This window comes from Hippocampus zosterae, chromosome 5 (genome assembly GCF_025434085.1).
Source record: "Hippocampus zosterae strain Florida chromosome 5, ASM2543408v3, whole genome shotgun sequence".
Taxonomy (NCBI): Eukaryota; Metazoa; Chordata; class Actinopteri; order Syngnathiformes; family Syngnathidae; genus Hippocampus; species Hippocampus zosterae.
Genome location: NC_067455.1, coordinates 18508076 through 18521244, shown reverse-complemented (window position 1 = coordinate 18521244; position 13169 = coordinate 18508076). Strand labels below are relative to the sequence as shown.

Sequence of the window (13169 nt, the reverse complement as noted above, 5' to 3'; positions counted from 1 at the left end):
CAGCGTGTGTTGTTATGTACCAATTTGTCCATGCACGGCCATAGTAAGGATAAGTGCTTCAGAATGTGGATGGATGTGCTGTGTGGGTTGGAAGGAAAAAAAAAAGTGAACCACTCACGCCCCCACGCATGACGTTGGTTGTGTATTTATTGATGCATTACATGGCAATGTGATGTGTAAACTCCCAGCGATATGAAATATTTCTGGATCGCATTCTGAGAATCCCCATCCAATATATTACATTCTATGACTTAGTGATCGTCAAAAGGACAACGGCAGTGGTGTTGCGACCGAAATAGGGGGCTCCTAGTACATTTTTACAACAGTTTATGCTATTTAATCGACTGGTAATTTTGAAATTATAAATGTAGTCACATAATGTTCTAAAAGACAATCCAGTAATCCCTCGTTTTTCACGGTTAATGGGGACCAGAAATGGAAGATGAAAACTGTGAGATAGGATTTGCCATCCCTCCCCGCCTAGGAATTCTAAAACCTTAGCATTCATCAACATTGTATTCTGAGAGAGGTTAAGACACTTGTGTTGGTGGCGTAGTAGCCGGCTCTCACTTGACTCGTACAGGCTTGAGGTTCACTCTGAGATACTTCTGCTGCTTCTAAATAATGCTTCCCGACCCAGGTAAGGCTACAAAACAGCACCCCACCGCCGCCGTTGAAACACAACACTCATATACAGCATGCGAGTCAGTCAACAGTGTGACGAGACACAAAGGAAGGTGCTGGGTGAGGCTGCAATGATGTACAGCCAATCAGCTCATGGGATGAATCTACTTGTGCTCTCATTGGTCAACTTCACACTAGGAGCCAATCACATCCTTGAATAAGTACCCGTGGCATGTATGTACAGGACAGTACAGGCATGTAGAAAGCCTCTGAGTCGTTCGGCATGCAGGGAAACCTCTGTTGCACATCAACATGAAACAACGCATCTCTCCACAATATGGCTGCTTGATATGGCTTTATTTTCTTTTCTTTTATGTATTTATTTTTTATTTTTTTATTATGCATATGGAATTTTGGAAGCACCGAAGCCGCCAAACATAAAAGTTCCAAGTTTCGAGGGATTGCTGTATATGTGTACTGTCTGTCTCTATTTACTTGACAGCGAACATGAAAGTTGATGAGGAGTAACTACGCTACGTGTTTAACCAGACTAGTAGCCGGCTAAATCACGTTGTGAGCTAGCTGGTGCTTCCTAAGTATCAGACTGAGTTTGGCTCAACAGCCAACTACACGCGGTAGGTGACGTGAGTGACGCCTGCGAGTCTGGCCCAGGAAAGTTTTGGGGTGTTTCTCGAGGGTTGCGTCTTAGCTTTGCTATTCGATGGTGAGGTGCAAAAATGCAAATTTTGACTCGTTGGCACAATTTTTTTCTCCATTTTTAAATGCTATGATTTTTGCTGGTGCATCCTATATAAAAGCAAATGTGGTTGTAGGTCGCCCTTGAACTTTAACTTAGTCAATTTTACTGTTACAAATATATTGCATATAGCAATTATCGTTCATAGTGTATCTAATATTATCAATACAAAGTCTCTGCAGCAACATCAGTGATAACATCAGAAGCTAAAAGAAGGGATTTGTTGTGTTATTGAGATTTTCCCAAGGTGATAATAGTTATTTTAACAGGTGGCATGTACAGATTTTAGACCACTGACTTGTCTTCGGTGTAGCATGCTGTCATTTTTTTTACCTTACGAACGAAACCCCAGAGAATGTACATGGGTCATGCTTTAACGTGCACTCAGCCATTCACTTGTGTGTTGTGGCTTGCTAGACTGAAAATGAATAAAGTTTGCAACAAACAACAGTTGTGCTCCATTTGGGGTTAATTGGACTTGTAATGCTGCACCATTGAGAGCAATACGCACCAACTGCATCTTGACGTGCTATGGTGGTTGCTCTGGTGGGGAACAGAAATCTTTCAGAAGGACGGTGAAACATTAAGACCATATAGTGCAAAAGAAGGGCTTGTAGCATCCGAAAGGAGAGCATCAGCATCAGTGTCGTTGGCCTCCTCCACTATGGAATGTTTTTTACGTTTTTCCTTTCCCAGACCAGCAAATTCAGGAATAACTTCTTCTCTGCAACTTTTACTATGTTGAAATATACACCATGATGGACTCCTCCACCCACACATACACACTCACACGCACACACGCACGCACGCACACGCACGCGCACGCACACGCACACGCATACACACACACACACACACACACGCGCGCACACACGCACAGTCACACTTTCCTCCGGTCTGTGCTTTCCCACTCCACCATGACCTAGAAGGTCCCAAACCCTCTTCCAGCTGCTAAGCTCTTACTGCTGAGAAAAGCACAAAGAGTACAGAACTTGAATTGGCCGAATAGAAAGAATTGTATTTTTTAAAGAAGTGGATCCTTGCAGCATTAATTTAGATTTTCAAAGATTTGTGAAATAAAATGGCAGACGAAGTCAAGGTCAAAGGTTCACATTCCCAAGATGGCTGAGGTAGCTTATGTCAAAGGTCAACATTGTGCTGAGCATTTTCAGTCCATCTTTTTCAGGATTATTTTTGTATGTCAAAGCAAGAACCTCCGCCTGGCCTGGAGCATGTCAGGCCAACCTGTTCAAATTTTATTAATTTTATTTCTAGGAACAACAGAAATTTCAAGGTGTTATCACATTCAAGGGTCTCTTCCTGTTGGGTTTTGTATCACGTATTCTATAAGCAAGATATTGTATCTGATTGATTCTCCAGAATACAGACTACACCTGGCTCATGCGCCCGTATTCCCAAGTATTTTTATTGCACATTCCTTCTGCTCACACATTTGTGTTGTGCCGTATAATGTCTTTGGCTGTCTGCTGACACAACTCTTGGGACCGACATACTGGCAATATGGTCGCAGAGAGAGTTTAGTCTCGGATGCGGAGGAGGTTACAAATGAAAGTCTGACTTGACTGAATGGAAAAATGGGCTGAGGAGTGAGTGGGATTCCCCCCTCGTCAAAATCATTCCAAATTAACCTAATTGTTGTGAGCGGCTGCTGCAGGGGCTTCTTGTTTAAACTTCGGGATCGTGAGGTCAACTATAAAAGACGCACGGTGAGAGAGTCGATTGCCCATTGTACTGTCGCAGAGCAATTGTGCGTGATCTTGCAGCATGCGGCGTGGTTTGGGGATCACGAATTTGTGCACACTGTAGTTTAACTTTGTATTTATTGTGGGTGTGTGTATTTGTGTCTCCTGCTGAAAAAAAAAGTCATAAAAGCTCGCTGTTCACCATTTAAACAACCCTGCTTGGGAGTTTCCGTGTGCTGTCAAATAAATCCTCACCATAAAAATAAACCTGTTCAATAAATAACATCGCTCTGAACACCACAACACGCAAAGACCTTAGCAGGTAAACTGCCAACATGTATCAATAGCATCTGTCCTGGACAAATGACTCATCCATGTGTAATGTTTCAAAATGATTTAGACACGAAAAGCCCTTTTTCATTGGAACACTGCTGTTGTGATGTTAAGCTCCAACATTGGATAAGACATATCTGAGTCAGTTTACCAAGTCTGGAAAAGATGTGTGTCATTTACATCACTTAATGTCTGTCATTCACAACCTCCACCCTCCCAAAGTCTCCATGCATTTTGTCTCCTTGGTTAATCAGCTCCTGTTCCACTCCCACTTTCCATTTCTACTTGAAAAGTTCACCTATCCTACATCACCCCAGAAGAGCCCAGTGGAATTTCTGCAAACAGCTGTGGTTTAAATATGAAATGGGTTGCGTCATTATACATTGGATACAGGAATTGGCAAATGAATCATGTGCTAAGTATGTAGTCCGCTGGATATCATATTCCACTTGGAACACTGGCAATAACCTCACCTGTATGCAGCTGCATTTTTTTTTTTTGGCAGGATGATGGACAGAATTCCCCCACTCTTATTTGCCCAAGTCACACGCATACACCAAAAAATATGTAATGACATTGATACAGTATCCGTTTCATTCATCGGTCATTGCCATTTTTTTTGGAAATGATATATTTGTTTACCCAATAGCTTAGCTGCAGAAGTCAGATTCCATTTTTTTTCCGGAAAATAAGAATAACCCCCAACCCCCACCAGACCCCAACAAATTCACAAAACACTAAGAATCCACTAAGAATCCACTTGTCTACCTTTGTGGATTGCCATGACCTGGATGACTGAGACTCTATAAACGAAAAAAAATGTAGAAAGCATCTTGTTTTTATATCATGTTAGTTAATAAGGACTCGTGCAATTTTGCTGTAAGGCTAACGATATATTAAAATATACACTACGTTAGCCACATCTGTGTAAAATAATGGGGACTCTAGTATGTGCACGCTCTACTTTTCTGCTTCCCAGGACTCAGAGCCAAGCACAGTGCAGGGACCATTACTGCCGTCAAAAGGCAAAGGGCCACTTCACAGGGCATTATTAGTCATTTTGGTTTGAGGTTTCCAAATGGGCTGCTGCTGTTGCTGTGACTGACCAACTCAGCCCCGCCATGTTAACAACTACGAGATGGGGTTGGAGTCTGTTGATTTATGGGGACTTCTGCCAACTTCTGGACAGCCTTTGACCACAGTTAATGACCCATCTGCGATTAAATGGAAAGGACCGAGAGTGCTGTCTTACTGTGGTGGCTCCTGCTATGTTTGCTTATTTCAGGATGAGTGGGTGTTTGGCTTCGCCATGTGGATCTCACCGTGTTTTTTTCCCTCTTTCCCCCCCAGTCTCACTGTCATTGTTTAATCATGTTGATTAGCAGCACACGCTAAAGAAAAACAGTAGTGGCCTGATTCTTGTTTTATTTTTTTTCCCAGAAAGATCAGTTATAATTGAAAGAATCTGAGCCGAAGTCAAACTGTCACCATCATGTTGAACCTTTAATAACTGCGCAGGCATTGTTTTAAGTCATACTGACCTGTTTCTACAGTAAATGTCTGTATCATGCTATATAAATAAAGCGGCATCGTCCTGTATATTTTGCGTTCGTGACCTAGCCGACATGAGATGGTGGCGCAGGTCCTCGCTGTGTCAAATTCAAGAGGTTTCCTCAATGATGAAGTTCACATGTCAATGTACAGTGCATTCCTTTGTTCTTTTATTATTAGCAATATTGTCACGGGAAACTGGCACAGAGACATCAGGTGGAACTTTACCACAACGCGCCTCAATTTACAATTTCATATTTGTCAACATTTTTCTCCTCTCCACCGTCACCGGTGTTCCGCAGTTGTGACATGTGTGATGCACAAGTTGCCTTCAAAACTGTTGTGGGTCTGGAATTATTGAACAGGAAACGGTTCAACCTCGAGGGAATGTAGGTTTGATGGGAGTTACTCAATGAACAAACTGAAATTGCGTTTGATTGCTTTCTCCTGTATTTCATCTACTTCAAAAGCTAATGTAATATGTCTGTGGATAGTGTGGGCTATGACTGATCTAACATTTTCCATTGTTCTTGTCCAATGTTTTTAAATGGTTGTGTAACCTCTCCTTATTTCTCGTCACTTTTCCTGTTCTCCCAGATGCAGTACAATCTGCTTCTGTGCAGCTGGAGCTGCAAGATGTACTGATGATGACAGGGCTGAAGGACAGAAGTCATCTTCTACTGGGGCCATTTTCTTGCAGCGGCTCGCTGGAGGCTAGGTGGTGTCGACATAGTGGCAGTCCTGGACCTGAGCCTGGTCCACCTAAACTGCTGCTGGACCTGAAGGGAGGCCTGCTGCAGGTCGAAATACCGTCTATACGTCATAGTTGCAGTACATTCGTAAGAGGTCAAGCACCTCACCAACATTTGGGGCTAAGTCTTCTTATTGTTAGATTGTGATTGTTATTCCATTTTAGCATTTTAGATGGAGTGCTTTTTTTTCCAAGCATAATATACAAAACATAAACTATTCAGAATCAGGTCAGAATCCGAATCAGAATCGCCTTTATTGTCATTGCATTGCATACAACGAAATGTTGTGATTGTTCAGACTCTTCTTCCTCTTGAATTCGGTGAAAACGGGTGTAATTGTAGTACGAGAGGAGGCATTGAATCCTAAAAATCAGTCGTGACCACCGCGCGCGCGCGCGGGTGTGTGTGTGTGTGTGTGTGTGTGTGTGTGTGTGTGTATGCGTGTGTGTGTGTGTGTGTGTGTGTGTGTGTGTGTGTGCGCATGCTTGCAGGTGTTTGTGTGTGACAATACAATACATGCTGATTTATATAGCGCTTTCACAACAGCGGGAGCTCTAACAAAGCGCTGAACAAAACAGTTAACATAAAGTAAAATAATAAACACAGCACATAACATAAAACACGGACAGTCGTGCAGTCCTAACCACTTTTGTGTCACACGTGACTTAAGGATTCATCTGTCAAGTAGTGGAACATTATTAGGCTATTTCTAGGCTGGGTTATATTTTATATGTGGCTTCTTTTTTTTTTCTCAGTTACATAATGTCCCATCTGAAAAAAAAATCCCCTCGTCAGTGTGACGAACTGATTGCATTATTACTAATGTATTGTTCCACATCACTTCTTCAGAGTGACCCTGCTCTCTATCTTTTTTTCAGCGGGTGCCCTTAATACATAATAGCATGTTTCCCTTTGAAAATATTGGTGTTTGTGGTGTTTTAATCAAGTGCTGTACAAAAACCACTGGAATTCCTTCCGATTTCTTCATCTTATTTTCTCTCTCCAAATGGCTGAAAAGAAACTCCCCAAATTTTCCTGTTTTCAGAGTTTAGTCATAAACCCGTATGCACGCATTAGGTGGTAGCGGGCAGGCACACAGCACCATGTGTGAAAAGCTTTTGACTCAGAGATTCCTGTTGCTTTGTCCAAACCCCAGCAGACTCACTTTGATGGAGTGTGGGAAGGGGGTCACCATTAGGTTGTGTTGGGTATTTCTTGATGATATACTGTCACGTCTTGACTCATGTGATTGTTTCTCATCTTGTTGTGGAGGAAAATGGTGAAAAATGACTGCAAATATAGCTCCCTCCATAATTATTGACACTCCTGGTTAAGATGTATTGTTTAGCTTTTGATAAATTCAGGTAGGGTATTTTTTTCCCCCTAAATAATGTAGACATAACGATTGAGAATGAAAAAAAGAGGAAATTCCAACCAATTCAAGTGCATTTATTCAGTGGGGGGGAAAAAATCCACAGTAACAAATTGTTATTTTTCCGTCAAATCCCCATGTGGCACAATCATTAGCACCCTTGACGTTAGTACAGTCATACATCGGTTTTCGACCATAATCCGTTCCAGAAGGCTGTTTGAAAACCGATTTGTGCGAAAACCGAAACCACTCTCTTTTTTTTAAAAAATAAAAAATTTAAATCTATATTGAACACATCCGCTCACAATGGAACGCTACGCGAGGAAGCGTCACTTCCTCGTCTGACCAATGAAACGTCACTTCTTCGTGTAAGGAAGGCGAAAGGAGTCAAGTGACGCATTCAAGTGCGCTCAGTTTGGTCAAGAACCGATTTTCGGGCGTAATCCGAGGCATAAAGAAAATCTAAATTTTGGGTCGAAAATCAATTTGGTTGAAAACATATAGACTTTTGAAAAACGAGTTTTGACTGTACTTTGTACAGTCACTTTTAGCCAACAAAGCAGCGCCTGATTGTCTCCTAATGTTTCACAAGTTGGGAGAATACAGAAAGAGGGATCTTAGACCATTCCTCTTCAGGCAATCTCTCACTCAGCGAGTTTTTCTTCTGCACTCTCCTCTTCAATTGATTATGCATTTTTTTAATGGGGACATTTCTACAATTTTCAGAATGAGAGTAGGCTCCTGCGATTAAAAAATGAATTAATGTTAAGGCTTTTAACACATCATACCCAGTGATGCCGATAATTATGGGGGGCTTGTGCGTAACACCTCTGAGTCACCTGTGCAGATAACTGCTATGCGTGCTGACAGTGCATTCAGAAATTATTCACAGAGCTTCACTTTTCTCACATTGTATGTTACAGCCACAATTCAAAATATTTTTGTTTTCAATATTCTCCACACAACAGCCAAAATGACCTTTTCTGCAAGTTAATTAAATAAATAAATAGCTAGGGCGGTCCAGTGGTTAGCACGTCAACCTCACAGTGCAAAGGTTGTGGGTTCAATCACGGCTCCGGCCTCCCTGTGTGCAATTTGCATGCTCTCCTCGGGCCTGCGTAAGTTTTCTCCGGGTACTCCGGTTTCCTCCCACATTCCAAAAACATGCATGGCAGGCTGATTGAACACTCCAAATTGTCCTTTGGTGTGAGTGTGAGCGCAGATGGTTTTTCGTCTCTGTGTGCCCTGTGTTTGGCTCGCAACTGGTTCGGGGTGTCCCCCGCCTACTGCCCGGAGACGGCTGGGATAGGCTCCAGCGCCCCCTGCGACCCTCGTGAGGATAAAGTGGATTGGAAAATGGATGGATGGATAAATACGGTAACTAATTAGCATATGAAAATGAATGCACCACATGGAGTGCATACATATTCTCCAATTCTGTGTTGATGGATCTGGTCACGATTACAGCCTTTTTGAACGGGACGCCTCAAGCTTGGAACACCAAGTACTTTAAAGTTGGGCACTTTTGCCCATTTCCTTGCAGCAGCTCATCAGCGGCATCAGGTTGGACGGGGCGGATCAGTAAACAACCTTTTTCAAATGTCTTCAGAGACGTTGAATCAATGTCAAGTATACATTCTAGCTGAGCCACTCAAGCACATTCACAGAGTTGTCTGCATGCCACTCCTTTGCTATCTTGGCTCTGTGCTCAAACTCGTGTCCTGCTGAAAGATGAACTACCGCCCCAGTCTGAGGTCAAGTGCACTCTGGAGCAGGTTTTCCATCCGGGATGTCTGTGTGTATTGCTGCAGTAGTTTTCCCTCTTTTCTCACTAGTCTCCCAGTTCCTGCTTCTGAAAAATCCACGCTTTTCTTCTCCATGTTTCTTTCACTGAAGGGATGGTATTGGCCAGGTGATGAGTGGTGCCTGGTTTCCTCTAAATATAAAACTTGCCTTTCACGCCCAAGTGTTTGGCGTGTTTATAAATCTCATCAGTCTCGAGAGTTATGCCTCTCATGGTCACGCCAGGTGGCGTTGGGCAACCTCCTGGCCAGCTGCCTTTTGTGAAGCAGTGGCTTCTATCTGGCCACTCTACCATTGAGGCCTGATGTGTGTATTGCTGCAGAGGTGATTCTCCTTTTGGGAGGTTCTCCTCTTTCCATACAGGAACGCTGGAGCTCGGTGACAAATACATTTGTCAAAATCTTAACTTTTAGGGCACATTGTCATTATGGGGTGTTGTTTGTCGAATTTTGAAGTGGAAAATGGCAGATTTTTTTCACTGGAGCCAAATATGTAACACTGATTCATGAAGTGCATACTTTTCTGTTTCACACACTGTACTCCCAAACCGTTTTTTCCTTGAATTAATCATCGAGCTATGTTAGTTGGGTTTTCTCCACTCATTTGAAGTCCTGCTGCTGTACTTTTGCTTGACAGGTTTTCTGGGGACAGGAACATCTTAACTGCCTGAGGCTGGTGGAGGAACACCTCCAAGCATATCACTCTGCACAGAAAGGGGACTCGCTGGAAAACTTCCCTAGAGGCCAGACCTTCCAGACCCAGCCACCGTCCTCTCCGGGTTCCCCCTGTTCTCGCTCAGAACACAGCTCTGATGACCTGCGAACAGGACACTTTCAGTACATCCAGGACTCAGGTATAAATGGTACTTGTTCGTGGAAACACGGCTGAAAATATGTATTCCAAGGTATCTGAGCGAGATTTTCTGTCTGTTCGGAACATATATTAAGTTAGTTTAATTTGGGACTAAGTTGAACTGATTTTTCTATCATCACGTAGTCAGTGTGGTTAAAATAGTTAACAAACTGTCTTTCAGCGCCTTGAGAGTGTATGGAGCAGATCAATCAAAGTCCTCTATGGACAGGAGTTTAATCAGACTTATCTGGCTGGTTGCACTTTCAGTAACATGCTGTGTATTCACTTTCTTGGTGCTTTGCGTGTGCTGCTCTCGACATGCACACAAAAGAACATGATACAAAGAGGATCAAACTTCTCCTTAGCTAGAGACAAGTCATCCACTTTGTCAACTGTGGTTGACTCTTTGCATTAGTTTTTTTTTCCCGCCCCCACTGTTTTACTCTTGCATCTTTGAAGAATGTATATTCCTAGAACAAGGACGCGGGGAACAATCTGTTTGCAACATGTTGTCAACTGGCAGAGGAAAGCAGTCCCCGAAGTACAGAGAAGTGCAAGCGCCCCCCGAGGGCTGACAAAAGGATGGAAGGGACTCAGAGAGAAGTGAAAGATATAGGGAGAAAAATAAAAAAAAAAGGGTCTCTGCTAATGCGACTGAAAGCAAAGCCATGAAAGTGTCTGGTTTTGCTTTTGTTTCATCCTCTGTTTGCAGCGGAGTTATATGCCGGCCTCTTAAGATGAAAGAAACATTTGCCCACAGACAGATTTTGCTACTCCTTAAAATATGTTCTCTACAAAGAGTATCAGTTTTGTACCCCCAGGAGACCCACTTTTTGTTTCCCCCTCCCCCAAAAAATAAACATTATTCCAAAGGACTTGGATACGAAACAGCAGCCGCAATTTTATTCAAACACCACTCAAATGTTTTGATCCATGTCATCCGGCTTTTTCAGGTGCTTGCCATGGTGCAGTCAATGACTGTTTACGCTACAGAAAAAAAAGTTTACTCAACCCCGCTGTTTATATTGCTTCTTGTTCGCATAAACATTCTGAAAACATGGAAACATTGATGTTTTTGTTTTGGGTTCCATAGAAACACCTATAAATGCATCACCCCGAAGTTTTACAATCTCTGGTCAAAATCCAGATCAGATTTTCATTCAGAATGTATCCATGAGATCTGACAAGGAATTACTTTTCTCACAGGAAATGAGAAAAAAAGAGAAACAAATGAAGGCTGCACCTTTTTTTTAAATACTCTTCGTCTCACACAAATGTTTCAGATTATCAAGCCATTTTTAATACAGTAGCGGTATGTCACACGAAGTAAATACGAAATCAAATTCGATATAACTTACCTATTTTAGACATTCAGGGTACAGCCCAGTTTGTGTGGCTTTAGTTCAAGAAAAATGGTTGGCTATTTGTTTTGACTTACATGAAGATCACATTGTATGCCCAACGATGCAATGATCCAGGTAATTCCATGAGTTCAGATACCATTTTGTGCAACTGTGTGTCTGCGGCTCTGCGCACCTGCATTGTATACCTCATGTTACAACTCTTACTTTTTGGCAGGTTCTCAAAGATGGCCAGGACCACATGAGGTTGTGTTCTACGGTGAAACAGAAGATAGCGGCGGACTAATGCTGTGGAGGTATCCTGAACCTCGTGTCCTCACCTTCATCAGGATAACTCCAGTTCCTTTCAACACCACAGAGGACCCGGAAATCAGTATGGCTGACCTCGGGGATGCCTTACAGGTAAAAATGGGGGGGGGGGGAGTTATTACGTCCATGAACTTACAAAACCTGTATGATTTAGAGCAAGTAGTATAGATGCTTGAATTTATAGATAATCAACCATGTGAGTGTTTCACTTCAACAGAAGCTATTGGTCAGATTGGCGCCCCTTGACATCATCTCGACTGACGACTCTCTTGCGTAGAGTATTTAGCTCCACTGCACTCAACCAAACCGTGACACCAGTCATGATTCATAACAGTATACTTTTACAGTTTGTGTTTACTGGATTTTCCGTGGTGTCTTGGTTTTTGGAACTACTCTTCAACATATATTACTAAAATTGTTGCGTGACATTTCCGGCTGAGAGCTGCAGAGCTTTCCTACGTGGGACGACAGTGTCTGGAAAAGGGTGGTTGACTATGTTAATGTGAGTGTGCTGAGCCGACAGTTGAGTTTGTCTGCTCCTGACAGAATTGGCCTCATCGGAGCATCTGTAGTTGGGCACGCCAAGGTGGCTTATAATATTCGGACGTACACCTCAGTCTTATAACATCCTGCCCGAGCACAGACATTCAGTCTATCACATTATCTATGATAACACATCGAGAGGATGCCAAGAGTGACGATATGATATGCAATCCGACAGGATATATTTATTAGTCTCGTAGTTCCGCTGGCCTAACAAAGGCGGTAAGGGCCAGAGATAATGCACAAAGTTTCTTCACTGCTCCTTGCTCGACATCATTCACAGTGAAGTACACTACAAATAACTTCACCAAACTGGGCTGTGTGCCAATAGGATTCTCATGATTTGAGTCTGGAGAGACCTACACCTTACATGTTATTGAATGACATGGAGCCCTGCTGTCCCTCCAAACATGTAATGGACGGTGAGACAGCTGTAAAAGTCATTTTACATGTCCTGGTGTGAAAAGCCAGGTGTCTTCAAACTCTGATGAGGTTATGTTTTTGGCAGGCTCTTGCAGCTACTGAGTCAACTGAGGTTCGGTGAGGGATGAGACATCCAGTCTTTTCGTCTATCTTTAGTTTTATGCATTTCATTGCACCGCCTCTCTTGCCAGCATTATTTGAATGGCATGTCCCACTTTCTTGAATGTCCTTATGTTCTCCTTTTAACTGATGGAGCAATATATGCTGTTTTTGACAAAACAATTTTACTCCATCTCATGTTTTATGTTAAGATCGCAAGGAGTCCATATGCTACATTGGCAATCCTGCTGGACTATGACTATTAAATTAATAATTTAATAATTAAGTGTCTTAAAAAATCGAAAAAGTTGTTGAAGTAAAATAAGAAGAGTGCTTCTAGTAACATCTAGGTGTCATCGTTTTTTTTTTTTTTTTTCTGAACACTGGTGTCACCTTGAAGAGATCTGATGTGACGTTATATCATACCGCTCTGCCATAATGTAAATGACCATAATGTAAATGATAAAATTGAGAATTATAACACTGACTACTGAGATCACTGCAGCAATCAAAATTGAATGTCAACAAGTCCGGAAAGCAACCGCTGCTCATTCTCAAACTCTTGGTGGCCATCAAAAGTTTCCAACTGCTGAGCTTAGCGCAATGAAGCGAGATGCTAATGCTAGTCCTCCAGCAGCGGTGACAGTCGTTTCCATCGAAGGCAAAACCAATGCATGTGAAGAGAAA

At 42.4% G+C, this 13169-nt stretch overlaps 1 protein-coding gene across 4 annotated transcripts in view; it reads left to right on the top strand.

Annotated features, from left to right (window-relative positions):
- Positions 1–13169, top strand: part of LOC127601436 (intermembrane lipid transfer protein VPS13B-like) — a 344543-nt gene that overhangs the window by 249007 nt on the left and 82367 nt on the right. For all 4 annotated transcript variants that reach the window (XM_052066676.1, XM_052066675.1, XM_052066677.1 and 1 more), the window contains 3 exons: positions 5566–5768; positions 9532–9748; positions 11326–11510. In XM_052066676.1, coding sequence (XP_051922636.1) covers positions 5566–5768; positions 9532–9748; positions 11326–11510 — 605 coding nt within the window. The remainder of the gene's footprint in view (positions 1–5565; positions 5769–9531; positions 9749–11325; positions 11511–13169) is intronic.